A 27,237-nucleotide genomic window follows, 5' to 3' on the forward strand; every position below is an offset into this window, starting at 1 on the left:
CCCTTTATCCTTAGTAATAGGGTTCCTGATCTCAGTGCCACAAGGCATTATTGAAGCACAGGGAACACCCTTCAGGGTGAAGCTCAGAATATTACAAAGATCTTAAAAAAAAACCCAAAAAAACCAAACAAGAAATTTGTACCACAAATTGAAGACTTTTTGTCTTGGCCAATTTTTTTTGGATTTGTTTTATTTTGTTGATTTGGCAATATCTGTTTTTCATAAAATTTTAATTGTAGAATCTGGAAGAAACCTAGGGATCAAGTCTAATCTCTCCTTTCATTTTATGGAGAAAGAAACAGATCCAGGGAGATAAATGGCTGGCCAGAGTTAGCACAAGTAGGAGTAAGAGAGATTGTATCTCAATCTAGGTCTTCTGATCGCTGTTCTTTCTCCTGTTCCATTCTGGTTTGGGAGATGCTCAGAGCTTCAAGGGAGGACAGTGGCCTCTAGCCTGACTTTAATGCCTTCTCAAATATTCTTGTCAAATGACCATCCATTCTGTGCTGAAAGATTCCCACGGATGGAGGGAAGCATCAGTAAGGGAGCAAATAGCACATTTTTGTGTCAATTGTAGTGAAAGTTGGTTTCTTCAGACTTCCCTCCACTGGTTCTCTTTCTGCCTTCTCATGCTAAAAACAAAAACAAACAAACAAAAAACCCAAATACCCAGATTTAATTCCTATTTTACATGATCTTAGATACTTTAGATGCTTTAAGGTCTACCTTGATCCTCAAGAGTCTTCTCTAAATTTCTCTTGTTCCTTTAACTGGTCTTTATATGCAAAAGTTTTTAGTCATAGAAATAGCGGGTTCTTCAGGAAGACCTCAGTTCAAATTTGACATCAGATACTTACTAGTTGTTCAATCCTGCGCAAATCACTTAACCTTTATCTGCCTCAGTTTCCTCAACTGGTAAGATGGGCATCATGATAGCACCTATTTCCCAGTGTTGTTGTTAGGATTAAAGGAAATAGAATATGTACAATGTTTAGCACATGGTAAATGCTTAAAAAAATTCTTCTTTCCTCCTTCCTTTCCTTCCTTCCTTCCTTCCTTCCTTCCTTCCTTCCTTCCTTCCTTCCTTCCTTCCTTCCTTCCTTCCTTCTTTCCTTCCTTCCTTCCTTCCTTCCTTCGTTTATTTCTTTTTCTTTCTTTCAGTCTTAGTTTCTTCATCTGGAAAATGAAAAACTGAATTTGATAGTCCCTCTGACCCTTTCCAGCTCTAGATTGATAACGTGCAAGAGTCACCATTTGTAGACTACAATTGGTTGTTTTAGATTTAAAATGCCTTTCTGTATCTTGTCTACTTGCTTGTACTTCCTAGACATTCCCAATGTCTTTTCTCCCCTTTAGGTACCCCTGAGAGTCTGGCGGAGAAAGAACGGCAGCTCTCCACCATGATCACCCAGCTGATCAGTTTACGGGAGCAGCTCCTGGCTGCACATGATGAACAGAAAAAGCTAGCGGCCTCCCAGATAGAGAAGCAGCGGCAGCAGATGGACCTAGCTCGCCAGCAACAAGAGCAGGTGAGGTGCCCAGCTGGGAGGCTGACCCTTTTGCATCCTGGGCTGGGATCCTCATGCAAAGGACTGAGAGTCACGTGGATCAGCTTCATGATTTTGGGGGGACAATGACCTCCCTCAAACTTTATGCTCTCAGTTCAGAACCTGTTGAAGGTTTTTATTTTTATTTTTTTCCTTTGGAGGGGAGATACCATTTGTGGTCAAAGGAAAGAGTATCAACTGGACAAAGTAGCTATAACATGAATTATTCTAGAATAATGGGGCCAGTGTACTAGAACAAAGGTGGGGAATCAATCACTTAGGAATAGTTCCCTCTGTAGCATTTGATACATTTGCTTTTTATTAGCACAGGTGAACTTTTCCAGCCAAATTCCCATACTTTTTTCTAACATTGGGTAAGGACCTATAAGCTTGAATCATGGAGCTGAGCTTAGGCCCTTCCGATTTTAAAAACTGTCTGTAAACTAGTCAAAAGGAAACAAGATGAATAATAAAGTTTAAACTATATAATTTTAAAGGTAGTCACTCTCCCAAATGTTCTATATGTCTCATTAGAGTGCAGTAATCTTAACAACAATGATCCCATGGAGCAGTCCTGTAGGCATTAGATCAGACAGACCCAAATTAATGTGCAGTTTTTAGGAATCTGACATTATTACTGGAATTATCTTTTCAGTTAAATGTATTTTATAGGGGTATATAGAGCAATATATGCTCTGTTGATTTTAATGAGTTGTGACGTCTGGTATTTTATGTGCTTGAATATTTGCCCACATGTAGGAATATGGACTCAGCCCCTAATGGAAAATAACATAAAGGAAGACTGTAAAAAATCAGAAGTTAGAATGTCATTTAGCCATCCAGAGATGACACAGTAATTAACTATTGACACTTGTGAATAAGCTAGCACAAATTAATCTTGACACATTTGCAGACGAGTGATATCTTACAGTGAACACTTTGTAATTATATTTCAAAATGAAAATTAAATGACACTTAAAACTAGGTTGTCATGCCCAATGAAGCGAGCATGTATCTCAGCCGATTGGCAAATAAAATTCAGAATTTGAGCCACATGGTGCTTATGTCCCATACTTCACTGTGTCAAGCCTATACATTCAGAGTGGATGATGGTAATTGTGCTGTGGTGTTTGGGATGCATTTCTATGCATCACTTTATCACTTAGGAGGTACCATCAATATTAGATGCCTGGTGGTGTTTCACTGGTTTCCAAGCAGGAAATAAATATTCAGAGGCCCTAGCATGAAACTAAGAGCTGCAGCGTGAGCTGTGCTCTAGTGATTTGGACTGTGTCAAGGAGAGCTGGCTGAGTCCCTGGGCTAAAATGCTATCCTTTCCTTTTCCTTCTCTCACTCCCTTTGAGTCACCCTGACCCCAGCTCCATCTGTCTTACTCCTTGAATGAGAACTTACCTTTGAAGCAATGCTTAGGTAGTTGGCAAAACTATTCTACCAGTCATCTCACCGGGAAGGTGATTGGTCTGAAGAAATTTGCTTCCTGCTTCTTGGGAGGTCTGGGCAGGGCAGCTCAGAACTGATGCTCTGTTCTTTACATATCCTAGATTGATGTCCCTAGAATATGGAGACAACCACTTTCGGTTTTGTGGCTGAGAAATAGGAAGACAAGTCACTGACACTTTCCTAAGAGCACCTTTAAAGTCAGGGGTCACCTCGAATCTGCTCCCTTCCTTGTCTGGGATTCTCTGCTGCAGCCTTACCTAGAAGTGAGCTTTCTCTCACCATTGCATTGCCTTCAAAATTTAAAGCTGTAACAATCCAATGTTTGGGATAATGTGCAGCCTGCTATCTAGCCTGTGCTTTGTGTTAAGCATCATTATCCTAGGAAAGTTGTTTGGTCCCCCCTAAGGAGAGCATCCAGCCGTAGATATTTGAAGTGCTTAATTCTTCCTTCTGTACACCAGAAGATGTTTTCAGGCGTGGAATCCAATTTTTTAACCAGGAAAAAGAATGGAGTGACTGTTTGGGAATCCCCTTATGATGATCAGACGGACTCATTCCCCTTAAGAGGGGATGAGTGACTCTCTAAGTTAGAAACCTGAGAAATCTTTTACCTGAAAGTTTGGCTCTAAGTAGCTTGTTCCAAAGGCAATGGGGGAAAAAGCCAATATACACACATATTTGCATATGTTTATCAATAGATATGTATGTGTAAATACATATTCATATATATAAATATGTATATGTATATGTACATGTATATTCACATACAGTGGGGTAGTGAATTGATATCAGCCTCAGTTGGGAAGACTAGATTTAAGTCCTCTTCTCAATACAAGCTGTTTGATGTTGGGCAGGTTCCTTTACCAATGTCCTAATTCCCTAAGGCAGTTCTCTAGACCACACATTGCAAAGTAGGTGTTTATCTTCATTTTGTAGGGGTTTCCTTATTAAGGAAGTCTCTTTGTCTCCAGTTCTCTCTTTCTGTTTCTCTCTGTGTCTCTGTCTCTTTGTCTCTGTCTTTCTCTCATTTGTCTCTATATCAAACATATTTGTTTATTTAAGAGTTAGGTAGTACAGTGGCTAGAGCTCTGGACTTTGAATCAAGAAGACCTAAGTTCAAATCCAGCCTTAGATAATAATTAGCTATGAGACTATGAACAAATCACGTAACTTCTGACTGCCTTAGTTTCCTCATCTGTAAATTGTTTCCAGTGTCAAAAGAATAGCTCCTATCTCCCAGGGTTATTGTGAGAATGGAATGAGATAATTACTTGTAAAATTCCTTGCAACTTATTGTAGTATTATTTTACTTAAATCTAAGTGAATGAATGAATAAAGCATTAATGAGCACTCATTATGTCCAGAGCACTGAAAGAAAAGTCTTTGTTCTCAAAGACCTTACATGTGCATGCAGCTATATTCTACCTATATCCACAAACACACATAGAGGTGGTGGGGAAAGGTGCTGTGGGGTTCCTGTGGCAATTTTTCCTTGATCTTCAGTTCTTCTGAAGACTGTCTGATAGGTACTGAAAGGACAGAACTCTACCTCTGACTCCCATTTTGAGTCTGGAGAGATTTTGTAGCTATCAAACTTTCCTAACTCTTCCAATTTCTGCTTTCTCAGCTCAAATTAATCTCATTAGAAAAGCGCAGCTAGAGTTTTACAGGTTTACAGTCTTCACTCTCTAAGGGCCAGAATTTCAAATTCTGGACCTTTCAAGATGACAGGTGTGGGTCTAGGTGATGTGATGCGTCTGCAAACCAGCCCCCTGAAGCAGTGGTGCTCATCTGCCCATAGCGATTTAGGAGCCAGCAGAGAGATGGCACCAGGTTGGGATTTGTCCTTTTCTCCACCTTTCCTGGGCTGCCTCACTCACTTTCCAGTAGCCCTTGCCCACCGAGGTGCAATAAAACATTGTTCAGATGCCAGGAGATGTACCTGAGGTGATGCTTGGGGTTTAAACACTTGATTGTAACTTAACGAAACTTTTTTTCTGACAGATTGCGAGGCAGCAACAGCAACTTCTGCAACAGCAGCACAAAATCAATCTCCTGCAGCAGCAAATTCAGGTCAGTGTGTTTTATGACTCTCATCAGATTGCACTTACATGCTCACCCTTCTGAAGACAGAGTTTCCCAGGTTGCAGACATGCCCCTCTCCTACAGGGAGCAGTGCCAAGAGTTTCACTTACCCAAAGTCAGCCTATGTGACTTTCCGAGTGACTCTAGGCAATATTGGACCCAGTAGGGGTCTAACAACACTTGTGAATTTTTTAATGATGTCCTGGGTTCCTCTGAGAAGTCAGTGGAACAAACCCCTGTGTTTTTCCTCCCGTCATTTGTCTGGCATGGTGTTGTACCGATTTACCCAGGAGTCTGTGGGGTTTTGACACTCCCATCCCCACATCTTCCTCCTTGGTATTTGACCTTCTGACATCACTAGGTTTGTGATTTGCTTGTAATTTGGATAGTGTGAGATACTCTGCTCTACATCTCCTGGGTCCCTAAGATGGTTTGATTTGACCAATTCTTGTATCACACAGCTTATGAACAAGAAGAATACAGATTGTGCTTCTCCCCATCCCAGTCATGCATTTATTCATTAACAAATATTTATTGAGGAATTAGTATTAATTTAACACATTCCAATATGGGCAGGGTCCTCTGTTGGGTAAGAAATTGAACAGGGCATAATTTTTATCCTCAAACTTTCAGTATGGCCTAGAGAGAGAGATAAAATGCCTTTAGAAATAGAAGAAAGAAACAAACATCGAATTCCCAGCTCTCTTCTCCCCTCATGGGAAGGATAGAAGAAGATGTGGCATGGTTAAGTGGGGCTTTCCCTTTTTGGAAATGGGAGAGACAGAGATGGAGAGAGAGAAACACACAGAAATAGAGGTAGATGGAGACAGAGATGGTAGGAGAAGGGGAGAGAAAGAAGGAGGGAAGGAGAGAGAGGCAGAGAAAGAAAAAGAGAGAGAAAAGATTCTTACTAACTGAAAGCTTGATTTCATTTCAATTCTTACGAAATTTCTAGAGTAAGTCATTGGAGGAATAGTTAGTGAACATATAGAAAAAGAAAGCTGATGATTAAAAAAATCCTACCTAGCTTTATTAAAATGGGTCCTATTAGATCATTCTTCCTCCCAATTTGTTATAAATATTTGGCCTAAAATTTAACAAAGCATTTGATAAAGTATCTAATACTATTCTTGTGCAAAAGAAGAATGGATAGACAAAAATGGTTAAATGGTAGGACTCAAAGAATGATTATCAGTGATTCTATGATAGCTTGCCAGGATGTCTCCAGCAGGTGACCTGTACTTCACTCTGTGATGTTTAACATTTTTCTCAATAATTAGATAAAGATATGAATGAATGAGTAAATGAATGGATCATTTAATTAATGCTAACTATGTGCCAAGTACTGTGCTACGCTCAAATAGAAATATCAAGACACTTCCTACCTTTAGAGGGCTTACATTCTAACCAGAGGAGATAACATAAAATGTAATGGCATGTTCATAAAATTTGCAGATGATGCAAATCTGGGAGGGATAGCTAAGACACTAAATGACCACATCAGGGTCTAAAAAGATCTTGACAGTAGAATGCTTGGCTGAAATTAAGATGAAATTTCAATAATAATAATTAGTAAGCCATGAACATGAGTTCAGAAATCAACTTCACAAGTATTAATATGGGACTAATACTATTATTAATATTGACACTGGCTATTTGAAAAAGACTCTTTTTTCTTTTTCTTTCTTTTCTTTTCTTTTCTTTTTTTTTTTTTTTTTTTTTTTTTTTTGCTGTCTAACTTCTATTTAAGCAGCTTTGAGAAATTCTCTGTATCATGAAGCAGCCTGTTTAGCTGTTGGACAATTGAAATTGCTAAAATTGTATCTCTGTAACTTCCTCTACAGTCACATAATATGAATCCAATCCTTCTACCAAGTTACAGTCCTTGACTTGTGTGATGACAAGGAATATATTTCTCTTAGTGGGCTCTAGGTTAGAAGTTCTCTGTTGCTTCAGCTTATAAAGCATGTTTTTTCAGGCCCCTAATCATCCAAGTCCTTTTCCTTAGAATGCACTTAGCCTTGTCAATAGTCCTCTTAAAATGTGCCATTTAGAGCCCACCAGAAATCTATTAGCCCAGATGCAGGACATCTAAATGCAAAGAATTGTATTTCATGTTGGAATCTTGCCTGTCTGTCTTTACAACAAAATCTTGTTATAATTTTTGATGGTGACTGTCTCATGATTCTTACAGAGATTCTTAAATAACTGCTCAGGTACTCTCTTATACTAGATTTGTTAGAATTGTTGTACCTTTCCTACTGTGCAGGTCAGGATTTTTAATCTTTCATATTCTGCATTTTCCTCTTTGGATCCCTCCTTAAGGATATAGTAAGTGTTAAATGATTCAATTGCTATTTACTCTTTATGACCCTTCTATTTGCCAAGTAGAAATGGAAGTGTCTCCCTGAGATGGTTGTATTTTGGTTAGTTTCTTACTCTTGCTCCTTGACTGCTGCCCTTGTTGGTTTTATTACTCCCAGATTTCCAATATTTTACTCCTCATCCCAGCATTATGTTGCTTGGACTTCAACTGCCCTTCTTAATTAATGTTTGTAAATGACTCTGAGTACCTCAGATGAAAGAAACCAAGTAAGTCTAAGGCATTATTTATGAACTATTATTAGTATTTATTACCTGCATATAATTGTATAGTTATTAGTCTGTGACATGAAATGGATCTTTTTTTTTTTCATGAAACTGTTATACTTAGTCATGCAGTAGAACTTTCTAGTGGCTATTCAGTTGAAAAAGAAAGGGGAAAACTTTGTTTCCTTGTTTAATAGTACAAAACAAACATTTCAAAATTTTTCTTGCAATTATGAATTTATCAGAGTTTAAGGGAAAAGATGAATCAGTCTTTGAACTCATCATTATGATTTTCTCCCTAATTATGGAAAACTACCTACATAATACTTAAATATGACCCTATTGGTTTGTTATAATGCTTCAGAGGTTGGTCTAAAACTCTCCACATGCTTTTTATGAAGCACCAGGATATTATGGTCATTTTCTTAACTGTTAAGTCATTTTACTGATATGCTTGGAAAATGTTCACAATTGTCCATCCCATTTCCCAATGAGGATGATCAAAGTGCTAAGGTCCTATTCATTTTAGCAATGTCAGTCTGTTTCTAACAGCAGCTTGTGCTTGATGAAGCAAGAGAAAATAAAGAACTTCAGACCTATAGTTCTTTATGTCTGTAATAACTTCTCATCTCTTTTCAACATTTAAATTTTCATTGTGAGATTATGTAAGGAATTTTTCAAATGTGGAAAACACCTACTCCGTACACAGAATTTATCAGTCTCTCAAAGGGTAACACAACAGGTATTTACTGTATTAAACTCTCTTAGTTATGCTCTCTAAGTGACTTTTTAATATTTTTCTAAACCAACCTCCAAATGGGCAAATATATATTAGAAATGTTAACTGTGCTAATTTTAACATAAAATATCTTATTTGTGCCCATAATATTAACAGGGAATCTTTTGGATGGGTTAGTTTAGAGATTACTTTCACTCAAAAGAAAAATTAACCCTTTCTTTGATTTAAAATCAACAGGTCTGGGTTCCAACACCAATTCTGCTGTTTACTCTACATGACTGAATTACTTATTAGGCGCTAAAAAATTAGAGCCTTTGAATAGATAAGATATACTTAACCTTGTTTTGTCCCATGGATCCCTTTGACAGTACAGTGAAACCTGTGGATTTCTCAGAAATGCATTAAAGTACATTGGATTACCAAAAAAAATTAATAATAATAATAATAATCAAGTTAATTTTTCTTTTAAAGTTCACAGACAACAGGTTAAGAACTCCTGGATTAGATAATCTCTAATGTCCCTTTAAACTCTGGATTCCTTACCCAGCATTATGTTGCTTGGATTTCAACTTGGCCAAAGCAGATATTTCTAAGAAAAGTCTGAGTATAGCAGATCCCAAATCCTTATACTCGTGGTCAGCCCTGGGAATTGCAGGCTTGATGAATAGTACAGTATTGTAGTATCAGTAGTAGTATCAGGGACTTGAATTTAGGAAGACTTTATATATATATATATTTGCTACTACCTTTTGACTGGCACTGATTCTTTGGATTTTTAAGGGCTGGAATAGAGGGAGTGTGGCAAATGAAAACATGAATATTTACTTCTAAAGCTTACAGACTAGAGGTTATATCTAGAGACATTCGAAAGGGCAAAGGCATTTTTTTTCTTCATCTTGAATGTAATTTTTTCCTATGTTAATAACTGAAAATTTAAAATATAATTTTTGACTATGAGGATTTCCATAAAAATAATTTGAATTACTTTTTAAATCAAATCAAATCAATTTATCAATGCATTTTTTCTTTTTTAAATAATAGCTTTTTATTTTTCAAAATACATGCAAAGATGGTTTTCAACATTTACCCTTGCAAAACCTTGTGTTCTAAATTTTTCTTCCTCCCTCTCTTCCTTCCCCTCTTCTAAATCAATGTATTTGTTAAGCACTTACTATATTCTATATAGTATGTGTGTATATATACAAATACATATATACATATACAAATTGTATACACACACATATATACTCTTCGCATTTATATACAAATATATACATATGTGTGTAAGTATATATACATATTTATTTTTTATGTATCTTGTCCATTCATAGAGATATAGATAGTTAGGCAGGTATTTTAAGAGTGGACTTTCAGGTTTCCTTTCTCCTTTGGAAGAAATAGTAACTTTCAAAGAACATATTATGATTACTGAATAACTTTTTTTCTAAATAATTCTGAAAACTATTAGAAATATATTTTTCATTGTAGAAAATCTCATTGTCAGGATTAAGACAATGTATAAAAGAACTAATAACATTTATGAACTGTGCACCCTACCACTTGGGAATGTGGTCTGTCATCTTTTAGTTCTTTGACATGGATAATTGCTGGACTAATTGCATCTGGGTTCCCTCCTCTGCCCCCTCCCTGTTGCCTTATACACAGTGTCCTTGCTTTTCTTTTGATGAGTCATGTTTATTAGGATAATTTTAACTAGTAAACAAAATACATTTTTAATCCATAGGAGAGTTGGAAATAGATCAAAGATTATTTACAGTACTTTAATGAACAGTATTAAACATGGAAAGATACTGAGAAACTAAAGAGTTTTCTTTTTTCTTTTGGATCCTCTTTTGAAATCACAAATATTTTTGTTTGTCAGACTTTACATAGTCAGTCTTTGGCTTGTGGAATTTGCATGGATAGTCTTAATGGACAGAATATGTTAGATCACGTCAATGGAAACTCAGTCATTGTAAGAATTCAGGTCATTAAACTATTGCTATGAGAAACATTTTCCAAATATGATTGGTGCTATTTAATGATTTATATAGTCTTAGAATCTACTTTTAGCTTTTCTCAAGTGCTTGGATTTGCTGTGCTATGGAAACAACATCCATTTCTCAGTGAACAACATCCCCATGTAGATTGAGTGGTCTGGCTGTGGGTTCTACCAGAACTTTCAAACTCCCTCAGGCCAATACCAATAAGTGAAAATGCTTTTTTGTATAAATAGTGACTCTATGTCATCTACTTTTATTATTAAATGTTCATCTAAGTGACTAGTGCACAGTGAAGTTTATGATGGAAGGGAAAGAACATCATGCATCATCACATGAAAGGAAATTGAGATGCTAAACTCCCAATTCTGTTAGATTCAAAGGCTTTATAGCAAAAGGGATTTAGTCCAGTCTCTTATTTTACACAAATTGAATCTGCAGATCTTTCTGTAGACATCTCTGTAGATAGAGAGATAAAGTGACTTGTTCAAAGTCACACAGGTAAGCAATTAGCAAAGATTGTCTTGCTTCATGAATACAATTCAGTACTTCAGAAAAATTTCCTCTTTGAATATTATAGTACTTGATGTAAGGTATATTTTTAAGTATTCTGAAAACACAGATTATTTTTACTTAACTAACAGAGAATTTTTGAATTGAAGAATAAATGAATGAATTTGATCATGGAGTTGAGTCTCCAACTTGCTTACTAATTCACTCTATAATCCAGGATAAGTGACTGCTTTCTCACCTTCAGAGTCCTTACCTTGAAAAAAGGGGGCAGGGGTATCGAACTAGACCCCATTCTAAATTTCCTACCAGCGTAAAGTTCCATGATTCTATTCTATAATTAAAATTTTCCTTTAAAGATACTGAATATAGAGGTGTTTACCATCATTCTTCAGTTTCAATAAAGAACCTCAACTATATTTGATTTGTTAATATTTTATTGATGCTTTTTTTACATCAATCATTTCCTCTTATTCACCCTCTGCCTTCACCACAGAAACCTTTTTGTAACAAATACAAACATTTTAAAAATCAATTGTAATAGTTGTCATTTAGTGTATGTACAGCATCTCATTTTGATCTTATTTAGATCAAAATAGACACAGGAACCACTCTCAATATATACATCCCATTTCTGTACACACACACACACACAGAAACTCTCCTGAAAAAGGGAGATGTGTTTCAGATATCTTTACAATTTTCTCAAAGACAGTATTTCCACTTTGGTTTTAATTTGTGCCTGTATAAATTTGTGTGTGTTTGCATATGTGTGCGTGCATATGTGAAGCATCTATGCTTTACTAGTGTGGGTTGGTTTTCATCTACATGATTTGACATCTACAAATTTGTGTTCTCATTTTTTTTTTCTTTCCTGAGACAATGTCAGATATGATTATGTCATTATTAAAGAGGTGACTTCCTTTTGTTTCAACTGATACTTTGGAGTCATTTAGAGTTGAGGTATAGACTTTAAGAAGGTAAACCTTTCTTTCTGCCTTTTTTTTTTCTTCAGCATGATTCACTATTTACAATTACCAGCAGGTAGCTGGTTAGCTGAATAAGGACTCTCTCCTTATGTGAAGTACATGTCTAAAGATCAGGAATAATTACATTCCACATTAGCCTTCATGGCCCACACGACCTGGTTAATTAATTTTTTTGCTAGGATAATAATAGCAGGGATATATTTAAAGATATGCTTCATCATTAAGTATCTAATTGACCTCCAATTTTAAGAGCTGGACCTTTCCTTTATTGCCTTTTGGGGATATTAGACCAGCTAGTAAGAAGTCTGGGAGAAGAGGTAGGAGTGAGCCAGGCTGCAGAGGGAGTCTCACCCTGTCTGTCTTAGTGGTATCTCTTATTTGTGAATCGTCTTTAGCATTGACATGCAAAAAGCAATTACATTGCTACTGTTTTGACTCCGGGGAATAGTCCCTTTTTCGTGTGTTATTGATCATTGAAACTGATCCCCTTCCAGCAGGCTCAGAGCAGGACCAAATAAACCCATGGAAAGCAAAAGGATCTGTCTATTGGCACTGTGCATAGAAACCATCCTCCCTTGAAATGGAAGCGAGGGTTATAAACAAAGCTTAGAAGTCTAGGAATAGCCCCCAGCTTCAGCAAACCCTTAAAATATTTTGTAATTGTATCTTCAATCATGAATTAGCCAGGAAAAACAGACCCTCTCTCCCTTGTCTGTTTCGCCGCTCTGTGCTGTTTCTAATTGCCCCACAGGCATGCTGTTGTGATCTTCTTTGGAAGTTTCAAACTAGGATAAAAATGCAAATCTAATTATTTCTTTTATGTAATCTAATTAACTTTTTAAGTAATGATAGATGCACAAGAGCCTGCCTCAAACATTTTAATAACCAAGTTTCTGGATTAGAAAGACTAGGTAAAGCTGCTGAGAGCAGCAGCGGTTGAAAATAGAAATTCTGGCCGCGACTTCGTTCCTCGTGGCTTTTTCCCCGTTAAAAACACTAGCGTGCTTATGGAAATGTAAGGCAGTCGACTTAGAAATAGAGCAAAGTTGTCAGTTGACAACTTGATTCCATGAGTGGTGGTGCCTATTAAAGTCAGCTGCCATTTTCTGAAACCTTAGAGCAGGCACCGGCCTCCAGCTGATGGCGATCCCCTTTCCTGTTAAATCTCCAAGTTCATTGCCAATGCCATGCCCCCTCCCTTTAGTTTGTGGGGAGTCCCATGGAAGGCAGAGGTAGGAAAGGGCTCCCTCCTCTCTCTGCCATCCACTTGCATTGTCACGTCTCTTCCGTGGACCTAGCATTCTGAACAAAATAAACCCAACACATAGAGAGAGACAAGTGAATCTCATTTAATTTTCACAAAAGTCTGTGAATTGGATGATGCAAGTATTATACTCCCTCCTCCCACCCACTACCCCATTTTACAGATGAGGAAATTGAGGCTCAGAGAAATTAAGACCTATCCAAATCCACACAAGTGAGTGTCAGAGCAAGGATTCAAATTTATCAGCATCCCAAGGAAATTCAAAATAGGTCATCATTAGGAAAAAAGACTTGGGATACCCATTCTTGTGCTCTTGAAAATGGGAACATATCCAATCCTTTTTTTTTTGGGGGGGGGAACCAAGTACTTTTATTTCTTTTTATTTTTTTAAAGCTTTTTATTTTTAAAACATATAGCTTGGATAATTTTTAAACATTGACCCTTGCATAGCCTTGTGTTTCAGATTTTCCCTCCTTCCTCCCACTCCTTCCCTAGATGGCAAGCAATCCTCTCTCTCTCTCTCTCTCTCTCTCTCTCTCTCTCTGTGTATATATATGTATATATATATATATATATATATATATATATATATATATATATATAGGAGGGCAGGAGGCTTGAGATCCCTTCTAAGATCTACGTTTTTATATTTAGATGATCAGTTTCATTGTCATTTGTGTAATGCAAACAAAAAGGCAAGCAGTCATATCAGCAAAATGTGGCAGGAAGAAAAACATTTGACATTCTCCTTTTCTGACCATTGAAGGCCAAAATGTTTCACCAATATTGGTCTAGAATGTGGACCTTGTAGCAATTTTAGCATTTCATTACTTGGTGGATTTTATTTTTTGTTTATTTTTGTTTTTTGATTTTATTCTTGATGATAATCTCCTGTATGGGAATTAGTACTTCTCACCATCTCTTTGCTGTATGACCTTGTAGTCTGGGAGAGGAAAGGCAGGAGGGGAGTTACTTCAGGTCTACATTCCCTGCTGGGCAGTGCCACTAGTCCTGAATCTTTTTCTCACTTAATTACTTTGGCATATAATTTAAATTAAAAAATATTGAGTGGTTGAAACGTATTTTATAACTGTGTTGTGTGTCTGTTTTTTAAAGCTAATCTAGCATAATTCAGGTTAGACTATAAATGAAGCAAATGTTAATAAAATGTTGGTATTTAAGCCGCTTGATTTATGTTTACATTTGGGTTTGGAGGCAAGACTGGAATGTGATGATATCAGAGGTCAAAGCCGGTGCCTTTGGGAATAGGTATTTAGAAGAAAAATGAAACCCCATCTTTTGGGGGAAAAAAAGGGCAAAAATACCTAGAACACATTTTAAAAATTTGCCCTTTGATTTTTTCCAATACTAGACTTTTAGTTGCAATTTCAATAATTTTAATACAAGAGTTTAAAAGGTTTTTTTCTTTTCCTTGCCATTCTTGGAAGGCAAAAACTTTCACTTTTTATATTGACTACAGCACACATTTCAGTGGTGCTTTAAGCACTTTTTTCCCAAAAGATTTCCTCTTTCCCCACCAGGAAAGTAGTAATAATAGCTAGAGTACTTTAAGGTTTACAAAGCACATTATATGTTCTTTCATTGGAGATACATATGGCAAGTGTCATTATTTCCTGTCTGCAGATGAGGGATTAGAGCTGTTCATTTGTACCTTGCTTGTTTTTCTTTCATTCTTGAAGAGGAGGACCATGACATCGGGAAAGTGATGTGACTTGCAAGTGAGTTGGATTTAAGTAAGAGAGGGCTGTGAAAAGTCACCAACTTTACACTCTCCTTAGGAGCCATCTGGGTTCAGTGGCCAGATATAGATCAGGACACCCGGAAATGAGGGGAGCAAAGAGGGCACTGTGGCTAAAGCACTAGGCTTGGAATCAGAACGATTTGGAATCCATCTCCATGTGTACAAATCCTACCTCATATGTAAAATGACCTGGAGAAGGAAATGGCAAACCACTCCAGTAGTTCTGCCAAGAAAACCCCAGATGGAGTCAAGAAGAGTCAGACATTACTGAAACAATTTAACAATAACAAAGATGAGGAAATTGAGGCTAGCATGAAGGGAATTGTTCAGCCACATGACCAGTAAGTGTTAGAACTAGTATGTTTGGAAAATATTTAAAAAACAAAATGTTTTGAGTGTGGAGGATGTAAATGGAGTGTTCTTAGTTTTACTAATAGACCTTCAGTTTCTTCTGTTAGTAACTAAACTTTCATGATTACAATTCAAATCATCACGTATTTCTTAAGCACTTACCATGTGGAGACACAAATGAACAACTGAAGTCCTTGCCCTCAGGGAGCTCACATTCTGAAACTGCAGGAGCAAATATAAGCAGAGAGTAAATACCAATTAATATAAAGTAACCAAAGGGAATGGAAAACAGGCAAGTGGTTTCCATTTGGAAGGTTGAATAATTGGGGGAGAGGAATGTGAATTCAGACTACCAGAGAGATTACAACTCTTTTGGGAAGGACTTTAAATGTTCCAGAAGTTTGTCTTTTATTTTGGAGACAAAAGAGAACACTTAAACTTCCTGAACCAGAGAATGGCAGGGTTAGACCTATGGTGAGGGAGTGGGGGAAATGGGGAGGGGAGAAGAAGAGGAAGATGGTGACATTTCCAGCTCTTTTCTCTTCCTAAGTTATGAAAATGATACGTATGTGTCTAAATAAATGATGATATTCTTCCATCTGGATGAGCAATAGGGAGGTATATTCAGAATAAAAGGTGTGTGTGTGTGTGTGTGTGTGTGTGTGTGTTGTGTGCATACATATAGATTCTTTTTAAATGTTATCAAACTTATAACTCAAGGCTTTTTTCTTCTTTTTTCTTTGATGGTTATCTTCTCTTGCCAAATTCCACTTTTGTCAGTTGTAGTTTAGAGGGCATGGCAGTTCATCACTTGAACAAAGAAAATTAGATCTGCAACTGGATGGAGCTACTTCCATAAGGTAATGAGTGGTATTTCTATCTAATTAGGATCAAAGTTGGTCTTTGAAATGAGGTTTATTATTTAGACAAAGTATTATCTTTGAAATTAGCTCTCCTTCTTCCCCTCCTCCACTTCAGATCTCAAGGTACTCTGGGATTTAGCTAAACTTTATTACTTGAGAGGTACATGTTGCATAGTAGATAGGGCACTGGATTTCCAGTTAGAGAGATGTGAATTCAAATTCTACTTACTAATTACTACTACTACAGTTACTGCTATTACCACTCCTATCACCACCATCACCATCACTACTACTATTATTTCTAGTACCATGACCACCACCCCCTAGCATTTATGGAGTGCTTTAAGGTTTGCAGAGCATTGTACACATATTATTTTATTGGATATTTGGTAGCTATGTGACCATGGGCAAGTCACAACTCATCTAAATCTCACTTTTCTCCTCTATAAAATAGGACTAATAACATCTGTTATAAGAATCACAGGGATGTTGGCATTCTTAAATAAAATAAGCTAAGCACTTTGTAAATTTTAAAGGGCTATATAAATGCTAGGTGTTGTGTCATATCCAGTTATTATAAAACCTCCTCTTCACATCTGATATTCCACCATTGCTGAGCTTTTGCTTATAATTTTTCCAGTTCCTGGAATGTTCTCCAGTCCTCTCAATGTGAAATTTTACCCATCCTTTTGAATGTTACCTTTTGCACAAATCCTTCCCTGATCCATCCCTTCAGACTCCGTCCATATAGACCTTGGTTTGCCCTTTTCTGGCATATTTCCTATATTTCCTGGATATTGCTTTGACTTCCTTTTATGTGTCTATATAGTATATCTTTCTGTTAAACTGTAAGCTCCATGAGGTCAGGTATCATGTCCCACCTCAACTTTGAATCTATAAGCACATGGTGGCTACTTAATCAGTGTTGGTGGAATTAAATTGGTTGTTAAATGTGGAAAAGGTCCTCTCTAATTTGTTTTCTAACTTCTTAGTTCAAATGAAATGATGTGCTGTAGCTGGTTCCAAGGCAGCTCCAAATGGGAAAGTCCCCCTTGTTAAAACAAAGTTGTACCTATAAATCTTAGAGATGCCATCTCCTGTAAGTTGGGCACTCACACAGCTTGTATAAATTAAGTCGAGCTTCAGAATTTAAGATGTTAAACAGTATGCATACCCTACTTGAGGGATGGGAAATAAAAATTGATATACTGTGTGACACACGATATAACCCAGTGGAATATCTTTTAAATTCTGAAGGGATGCATTGACGTAACCATATTTAATTCCTACCCAGTTACTCCCGTCCCCACCACGTTAATAACATCGGATTGGGTTTTCCCCCCCCACCCTGTTTAAAATAAAAGAAAAATAAATGATGCAAATGGTCCATAGTACTTCATTGTGAGACACTGAATTCAATGTATTCACCACCCAATCCATTAAAGTTGTAACACCAAACAATAAAAGCCCAGAAATTCACAGTTCAGAGGCAAGTGTGAAATCCATCCTCAGTCAGGTCACAGCCATGGCATTCCTTACAGTGACAGCGAAGAATAAATTTTCTCTTAAAATAATCTGCCGATGAGTTTTCCCTCCTTGCTGGGCAGAGACTGGGGCAGGTGGAATGAGCTCTTGGCTGGCACAGACAGTACTCTGCTTGAGCGTGCACACCAGGTGGGCAAACACCAAGGCCATAGTCTCAGACACCCCTTTCCTCCTCCCTACATATCCACATCACACACACACACACACACACACATACACTTACCAGGCTCATTTAATGTTGGAGTAGAATGCCATAGAAATGGTGAATCTTCTGCATTTCAAAAAGAAATTCTTGAGCTGTACTTATAAAACTAAAACAAAGCCCAATTTTTCTAAGCTCCCTTCCATTCACCCAAGAACTGTAATAACTATCAATCAGTGCCTAGAGCTGCCAAATATTAAAATAGGACCTTACTCAGAAGTGTTCTGCCCCTTTAAAATTTACATGCTGATGATGATGATGTTCAGGGCTAGTTGTTTGATTGGAAAGGATATTCATTATGAGAAGTTGTTCAGTAAAAGATGTAATTAGTCCTAAGGTGTTACTCCTCCAGCTGGATGTGGCAGAAGGTGCTTGTTAATACATCAGGAATTAGTTAATTCCTAAGTGGAGGCCATTTTAGAACTGGTTAATATTTAAGGTGTCTGGGTGGGCCACTGGGGAGATAAGATTTGGAGAGGAGGATGAGTTTCCAGCTGTTGGAAGGTAGCACGAGAAGCTCTTTTCTTCTCCTAAAAAAGATCTTTTCTCACCCACCTGCTGCCAACCCACTTCTCTCAGCCTTGGGTTCCCAGTGAGGATCACAAAACGCATTGCTGGCTCCCAGCTAATCAAGGCAGCAGCTGGCAGCTTGGCCTGAAGAGGCTGGGGAGAAGCAGAATGTAAAGGGGAGGTTGAAGACTTGGGCGAGTGGTGAAGAAAGTGCCCAGTGTGCAGACGTGGAGGCAGCAATAGTTTAGAGATTGGAGGGACTGGAGAGGGAATGTCTTCAAAGCATGAGAGCCTATCCAATTTAGCTTACACCTCACAGGTTACAGAAAACACTTTCCTCACAGCAAGCCCTGAGCTAATGCAGTAGTAATACCTCCATTTTATAGCTGAGGAAACCAACTTTGAAGAGCCAATCCCATGGAAGTGGACACTAGTAGGATACAGAAGCAAAACCAAGACTCAAATCCAAGTATTTTCCCTCCAAGTCTAATTTATTTGTTTGTTTTTTGTATCTTCATGTATTTCTCTTTTTCCTAACTGGTTTATTGATCTCTCTGAGGAGACATTGAAAGATGGATGGCTGCAAGGTTGGCGGATTTGTCTATAGGCAAGGCCTGATGGTTAGGAAGTTATATTATCAATAATAATAAGATCAATCAATAATAGGGTTCTTTTAGTTGGATACATAGAATCAAATATTCCTAAAATCAGGGGCAAAAATGGGAATCTCAAAGGGAATATAAATGTGACATCATAATCTAAGTTTTTTATAGAGTCTTGACCCAGGAAAGTAGAGTTAGGAGTAAAGAATAAAAGGAATGGCCTTACTGTTGAGAAGAACTTTGTGTGAGTAATTGCTCTAACAGTTACCTTTAATTTTCTGCAGTTTTGTAAACCAGACTAAATCCCCATATGTTCAATCTCCCCTTCATAGCCATTTTAATTAATCTTATCTTGATATTGCCTACACTTGAATCAGAAAACAAGGCAAAATGAATACTTAAGAATTGGATATGTTGGTAGTAGGTTGGGAACAATAGTAGGAGTGACTCCAGATTAGGGACGAAGACCTAAACAAATCTTCTGATCATCAAAACAGCCTTTGTTGGTATTTTGGAGTCTTGGATTAAGGACTCAGACCTTGTTCTTATGTCTCAAAGATGAATGAGAAAGTGGTTCTTCTCCCATATTCATTTTATTATCTTGGGAAAAATCAGCTCCATGAGTTCTTAGATCCAAGAAAATCTTTTTTTTCCCTCTCTCTCTTTCTCCCTAGTTGATTCTGGTGACTTGGAGACATTCCAGTGGGATTACAAAACAACCATTTCTCCCTATTGGAATAATTTGTTTTGTTTTGTTTTGGTTTTGTCCCGAAACCAGGTAAAAACACATATATGTAAGACTTTACTTAAGGCACTGCCTAAAGCTGTGTAAAAAATAATGGGCCCTAAGGAAGAGCTGTGTCTATGATAGGAACGGGAAGCAATGTTTTGGTTCCAATTTCATGGCTACTTTTCTCTAGGTCTGTTTACATGGACAGATTCATTTTTCTTCTAAAGGGTTAAGGAACTGGATGAGAATCCTTGAGATGCCTTTTTTTTTTTACCTCTTACATCCTATGATTTTAAAGCAGGGATTCTTAATCTTTTTTGTATCATGGCCCTTTTGAGCAGTAAGCTTGGTGGAACAGTGGATGGTATGTTAGGCCTAGAGTCAGAAAGACTTAAAATTAAAACTGACCTCAAATATTTACTGGCTGTGTGACTTGGGCAGGTCATTTAATTTCTGTGTTTCTCACTTTTCTCATCTGTAAAGAGCAATAATACCTCTTCCCAGGGTTGTGAAGATCAAATGAGATTGTACTTGCAAAATGTTTGACACAGTGTCTGGCACACAGTAAGTGCCATATATGTGTTAATTATTATTATTATTATTTTATTGTTGTTATGCTAGAATAATGTTTTAAATACATAGAATAAAATATATGGCATTATAAAGGAAAATAATTATAGTGAAAATAAAGATGTAATTTTTCCCCCATTCAAATTCATGGACTCCTTGTAATAAGTCCATGGATTCTTGGATGTTCATAAACTCCAGATGAAGAAATCTTATTCTAAAGGATAGGAGTGCATTCTAATCCTCAGAAAAGGGGGAGTAGCAGCTATTCCAACTGCAAAGCCTGAAGGGGAATATTTTGGATCTCTCCAGGATGGATATTTCCATTTGAAAACAAATGAGGTTTCTGATATTTTTTGGTAAGGACCAACACATAATCCCTTCACTATGATTAATTGACATTCTCCATGCTGATAGAATGAGTAATGACTAGAAAAGAGTTTTTTTTTTAAACCTAAACTGTGTGTGTGTGTGTGTGTGTGTGTGTGTGTGTGTGAACACTGGATTTCAGCCCTTGGGAAAACCATTTTTGCAACTAGTGGCAAAACAACCCCCTGGAAATCATGGCTTATAATGGAAAGGGTGACACAAACTTAATTTTAGCATGGCAAATGAAATGTTATAATTTTGGGGAAAAACCCTTTATGGCTCTGGTAAGATATTAATTACAGGAAATGACAGCATATCCTATTAAGTATTATGTCAGTGGCACACATTGCATGTAACACCTTTTTCTATTCTCTCTGGTTTTCGCCCCAAGTGTTGCATTCTGATCTGAAAAGCGAAGTGTGAAGTAGTGAGGCCTGTGTGTCACTGTGGGGGTGGGAGGGTGGGTGTTTCTGAGAAGAGGCATCCATCAGGATGCCAGGGATTGGGGTGTCCTGGAAGCAGGACCTCTGGCTGGAGGACTCTTTCAGGTATGGATGATGCTCTTCTTACTTATTTCTCATTCATTTATTTTTAACTTCCAAATGTAGGAGAATCAGTTACAATCATATTGGGTGGACAGTGGAGAAATGAGAAAATCCTATTTCTGCAGTGTTGGATGCCTTAAAACATTTCCCCCTGCAAAGCTTCCTATTTTGTTTGAAGTAAATAGAGTAATTACTCACTAAAATTCTAATCTTTTTCAGGGCTTTAGGGATGAATCTAAAAGAGACTCATATAATGTCTTATTTAAGCAAATCCATGTTCATATTAGGCAAGTTCACCTTAATATCATTTTCATATAGACATTTTGTCATATTTTTCAAGGGTTATACTGTTAATTCTGTTGCATTGCCATAGTTTGACATCTGCTGAGGCTGTAAGATGTGATTTGTGGCTTAAAGGAGGGGAAATTGAAAAATTTTTTTTAAAGGATTGACAGTTTAGGGGCTTGATTTGTTAAGGGAGAGACTTGACAAAATGGTCAGAAGGCAGGATGATTCTTCATCATTGTTTCTCTGGTTTATGCTGAAGTCCTTGGATAATGGCTTATGTTGACAAAGAGCTCTCATGCCAATTGTATAACTGATTAATATCTAATGATATAGGAGAACTGCCCACTCTGAAAAATCGCTGATCCACAGGCTTCTTGGACTGTTTATGGTCCCCATTAATTGTAGGCCTTTAAAATAGCCCCATTGAATAGATCTGTTTTTACTTATCAAATCCAGATCTGCTTTTTCTCTCCAGGCTAGGCAAAAGAAGTTCCACGTGGTCTCCGCCTCTTATTATTTGGGGTTCCCAATATCCTAGGGATTGAATCTGTCAGTCCTAGTAGCTCCCTGTGTTTCTGTGGTTTGGAAAGGTTAATGCTACTGGAGGAAATCCTTGGTGGGTTTCCTTAAAATGAAGGACAGTTGGGTTAAACAAGTATTTTTCTTTCAAATTGGTATTTGATAATTACCGAAAGGCATTCAGTTTTCTTTACCTTACTCCCTTTACTTTGGATCCAGTAGGCCTCCGTAGTAAAGTACTCTGAGTTTCCTTATTCATTTTTCAATGCAAGTCTAAAATATTTCATCCTTGGAAGAGAGATGTCCACCTCAATAACACGATTTCATATGTTTTGGCAGTGACTCTAAAACATCACGATCCTTTTTGGAAATGAAGAAGTGAGAAGTTTAGTTTTAGCTCTGTAGGGAGGCAATTCAATTTAATTTAATGCCACTCAACATAGTACAATAGAAGGAGAACTAGATCTGGGTCAGAGTATTTGGGTTAAAATTTTGACTCTGTCACTTATAGCCTATGTTAATTTGGAACAAGTCACTTTCCCTCTCTAATCCTCATTTTCCTAATGTGTAAAAATTGGGGGGTTGAACTAAATGATCTCTAAATTCGTGTCTTGCTTGAATCCGTGACCCTATAAACAAGCATTTCTTAATCACCTATTATGTGTAAGATGTTGTGATAAGCATTAGGGATATAAGTACAAAAATAATCCTTTCATGGGACTAGGAGAAAATAAGAGATACACAGATAATATATGTAAAATTATCTATGTGTATATACAAACATATGCACATACATAAATACTTTATCCATCTATCTATCCCTCTTTCTCTTCCCCTTTCCTCTTTTCCCCCCTTTCTCCCTCTCCTTATCTCCTCCTTCTCTCTTTCTTCCTCTTTGTTTTCTCCTTCTCCCCTTCCCCATAAGAGAAAGCTCTTCTTATTCTTCTTGTTCTCTCTCTCTCTTTCTCTTTTTTCTTTTTTTCTCTCTCTTTCTTTCTTTTTCTCTTTCTCTCTTTCTTTCTCTTTCTTTCTTTTTCTCTTTCTTTCTCTCTCATTCTTTTTCTTTCTCTATTTTCTGTATCTCTGTTTCTCTCTGTGTATATGTCTCTGTCTCTATCTCTGTCTCTCTCTCTCTCTCTGTTTCTCTCTCTCTCTCTCTCTCTCTCTCTCTCTCTCTCTCTCTCTCTCTCTCTCTCTCTCTCTCTCTCTCTCTCTCTCTCTCTCTCTCTCTCTCTCTCTCTCTGTCTTTCTGTCTCTTTGTCTCTTGAATCCTGACAACTCAGGGGAAGATGGATCAGAGAAAGAAGGCACTTTTGAATAAGGAGTCTTGAAGAGAGATGAAGATGAGGTAAAAGGAGCACCTATTACTATATCTTTCCCTAAGAAAGGAGAGAGGAGAAATGATGCTGTTTTTGAACAGAAGTGTGATTCTTCACAGTTGAATGGTATTTTCTTACAGATGGGCCAAGAGGCCATGGATTTCACAGGAACCATGAGTAGTTTTCTTCATTTCCTCTTTCTCTTCTGCTGGGATTGGTGAGGATCTGAGCAGTAGATTCAGCCATTTTGGTAGAATGATACACTAGCAGTATTTAGGATGGATTTTGCAATTATTGTATTTACACCCCTCCCTCCCCGCCCTCAAAGGGTGGACAATTTCCAGGATCAGATCCCAAGTGTGTTTCCTCATCTCTGCCACAAAAACTGTGGGTGTTGTGACGTTATCACCTTTGGGCTTTGGTGGCTCCCTTTTCCCTGGTAAAAGGCCCACTTCATTCTGAACAGAGAGGAGAAAATGAAGTCTTCTCTTGTAAAAATGCCGTGAAGTTGTACAAGGAAGAGAAAGCACTTTGAAGAATGGGTCTGGGCTCATGTGTATATTAACTAGAGCAGATGAAATGATTTATTGGGTTTTATACACATTCTGTAAAGGGTAAGCATCGCTAACAGAATGAGTGGCAGCCTCAGGGAGCTGAACAGGCCCCAGGGACCAGCCTTTGTTCCTCTGGTCTTGACAGGCATGTGTCTCTGTTAAATGAGGGCTTAATTTCTCTCATATGTGCACAATTTCCAAGCTCAACAAAGGCAGCCGGGGCTGGAGCTCTTTAAAAGAGCCAGCACAGGAGGAAGCATTCTTGAAGAAAGGGGATGCTAAAGGGCTAATTACTCACCATGGCTTAGCAACTGTGGGGTTTTTTTCCCTTCCTTAAGCAAGGTTTATTAACATGGAGCTACCACTTTTCTTTTACATAAACATGCATTAAAATTACAAGGGTATATTTTTATTCTTTGTGAAAAAGACATTTGTAGAACGCTGCTTACTTCAGGAAGGTGGCCCCATGAACAGTGATGTAAGTGGGATGGCCGTTCTCCAGTCACAGAACTCAGGGGAAGGGGAAGGTCAATAGATTTTGGACCCTGTTTTTTCTCTCTGTAGAAAGAATTGAAACTGTTTACTAAATGGCATCCTTGAAGCTGTTGTATAACTTTTTCCTAGAGGCAGCAGCTAATTTAACGTGAAACTCCATCCCTCCTTCCGTGTCTGGCTCAATTGCTATAAATTGCCCCAAGTTTCTCACCTGCATATTATCTTACCAAATGCAACATTTCAGTTTGGGAATCAATGGGCTGAATGAATGGGAGCTACAATAGATTTCTATTCAGCAAAAGGAGTTAGAATCCTAGTTTTGCTGATGCTTAATTAGGTGACCTTGAGGAGTTAATTGTGCCTCAGTTTCCTCTTCTGCAAAATGAAGCCATTGAACGAGTTCATGGGTTTTTAACTAAAGATCTATGGACCGGTAAACTTGGACAGTGAAAAATATTATCTCTATTTTCCTTAATGTCTAACTGAAATTTAGCATTTTCCCTTAGATCGATAGATATAAATATGTAAATTTACACACATACAAATACACACACGCATTTCTGAGATACAATCCATGGGTTTCACTAGACTGATTGGCCAAGGTATACATGATACTAAAAAGGAGAAGAAACCTTAGTAGCTCAGAGTCCTCTGATCCTAAGTATATGTGGGGAGAAATTAGAAAGGGCCTGGAATAGAATTCTGTGTAGGTTGATCCAATGAATACTTCTCTGAAAAGTATGGAACTCCAAACCTATTTTCCCTTTAACTTAAAATTCTCATTCTATGATGCTCTCACTTAATTTCTGATTGATTTTCAGTTGGCAGGGAATGGATCCTTAAGTTTCTTTTTTCTCTCTCATTCCCAACATCCCTGTCAAGTAGTTAATGAGCTATCAACAAATACTTAAATGCAGGAGAGGTAGCTTTCATTTAAGGGATCCTTTTGTAAAGTGAAGAACCCTTTCCTAGCATGAGTAATTATTCCCCAGTATATCTTTTTGGTAGATTCCTACAGTCATGTCAATAGGTGTCTAAAATTGTTTGTTTTAGTTTATATATGCAATTTTTTGGTAAAGGCAGCTTGGGTTCATTAAAAGAGTTTAATGGAGTCAAAAGAACTGGTCTACATTCTGGTTCTACTAGTACTGGGCAAGTCTTAGGTTCCTTTTAGACTTCAGACTCCCCATCAGCCAGGTGGCACACTGGATAGTGTGCTGGAACTAGAGTCCTGAATTCAAATCCACCTCAGATATTTACTAGCTGTGTGATCCTGGATAAGTCACTTAAGTAAATTAGTATTCATTAAGTACTTACTATATATTAGGTATTGTGTCAGCATTGGACCTCTGTCTGCCTCAGTTTTTCCATCTATAATAATAATAATACCTATTTTTGTGAATTGTTGTGATATTCTAATGACCTAATGTTTATAGAGCACTTTGCAGTCCTTGAAGCACACTTAAATGTTAACCATTATTAGTTGTAATATAGAATGGTTACACAGATGATCAGCAAGGCCCCTTTGAGTTTGAACGTTATTTGAATTTGTCTTTTGAAATTGTCCTTGTGATTCTCCCTTCATGCACCAAGCCAAGTTAATCCCTCTTTCCTATGACAGCACATCAGGTATTGAAGACATTTGTCATACCCCATGTTTCCCTCTTAGCCATTATCTATTGGATGTGTCTCACCCTATGTATTTATTTAAAAGCATATTTCTCTCAAAATACTGCTCAAAAGAGCCTGAGAATAGATTTCAGATCAGCATGTGAACATCCATCTACTTGTGATAATCCTACCCACAGAATCTCTTTGAATTTAGCATTACTAAACTATCCAGTGTGTGGCTTATTTCACATGTATGAAACTTGATTATATATCTTACAAATAGATTGCCAAACGACATGTCCTGCTAAGACAATCGAGGTGACCTCACAAGCACAAACAGCTTTATTTTTATGATTTGATTAGATGCATTCCTTGCTAATCTCATTGGGGATGAATTTCAGTTTTTTGAGTGTGAGAAATTCCTTGTGTAAAGACTCTTCTATCAATAACACCTCTGTAACTTGGGCTCATATGATCAGAGATTTAAAACAGGGACCTTAGAGGTCATCGATTTGTAATCCCTTCATTTTAGAGTGAAGGGATGAGACCAAAAGAGAGCAAGTGTCTTATCTGATGTCCTACATAAAGCAAATAGCGGAGCTGGTCTTATGTCCCAGATCTTAGAACTCCATTACTTGGAGCTCTGAGAAGCTGAGTGATTTTTTTTTTTTCATGTTTCCACAACCAGTACCTGTTAGAGGCTGGATTTAAATCCACATATTTATGATCCCAAAGCTTGATGCCTATACCTCATGTCACATCGCTTTGTGATATCTATATATATTTGATTCTACCTTTCATCTGTAAAATAGACATCTTCATCTGTAAAATTTCCCTCCTAGGATATCTCTTCATAATAATGCTATGAAAAAACTTAGTAGAAGGAGAAAGTTAAAGTTAACAGTTTAACTGTGCTTCACAGCAACCTCTAGAAACAATGAAATTGCATATTCTATGTGGAATACTACACTGCTTCAGTTCTGAACAATCATGTGTTCTTTTCTTGTACTTTCACCAAGGATATCTTCTATTTGTACATAGATCATTTTCATAAAAGATTTCACAAAGATATAGACATTTGGGAAGAAAGTTATTGACATGCTTTTTGATTATTTTTTTGAGTCATTAGATGATGCAGGATTTTTTTCACTTCTATTACTATCTTCCCCTCTCTGAGATGTTGTAAAAACAATCTCTCAATGCTTTCATGATTATGTTCCC

The 27,237-nt window shown here is 37.3% G+C and overlaps 1 protein-coding gene across 14 annotated transcripts in view; it reads left to right on the forward strand.

The window, feature by feature from the left end:
- Window positions 1-27,237, forward strand: part of SOX6 (SRY-box transcription factor 6) — a 633,323-nt gene that overhangs the window by 423,908 nt on the left and 182,178 nt on the right. For all 14 annotated transcript variants that reach the window (XM_031942052.1, XM_031942057.1, XM_023506259.2 and 11 more), the window contains 2 exons: window positions 1,357-1,529; window positions 5,013-5,081. In XM_031942052.1, the coding sequence (XP_031797912.1) occupies window positions 1,357-1,529; window positions 5,013-5,081 (242 nt within the window). The remainder of the gene's footprint in view (window positions 1-1,356; window positions 1,530-5,012; window positions 5,082-27,237) is intronic.

Source organism: Sarcophilus harrisii, chromosome 6, assembly GCF_902635505.1.
Source record: "Sarcophilus harrisii chromosome 6, mSarHar1.11, whole genome shotgun sequence".
Taxonomy (NCBI): Eukaryota; Metazoa; Chordata; class Mammalia; order Dasyuromorphia; family Dasyuridae; genus Sarcophilus; species Sarcophilus harrisii.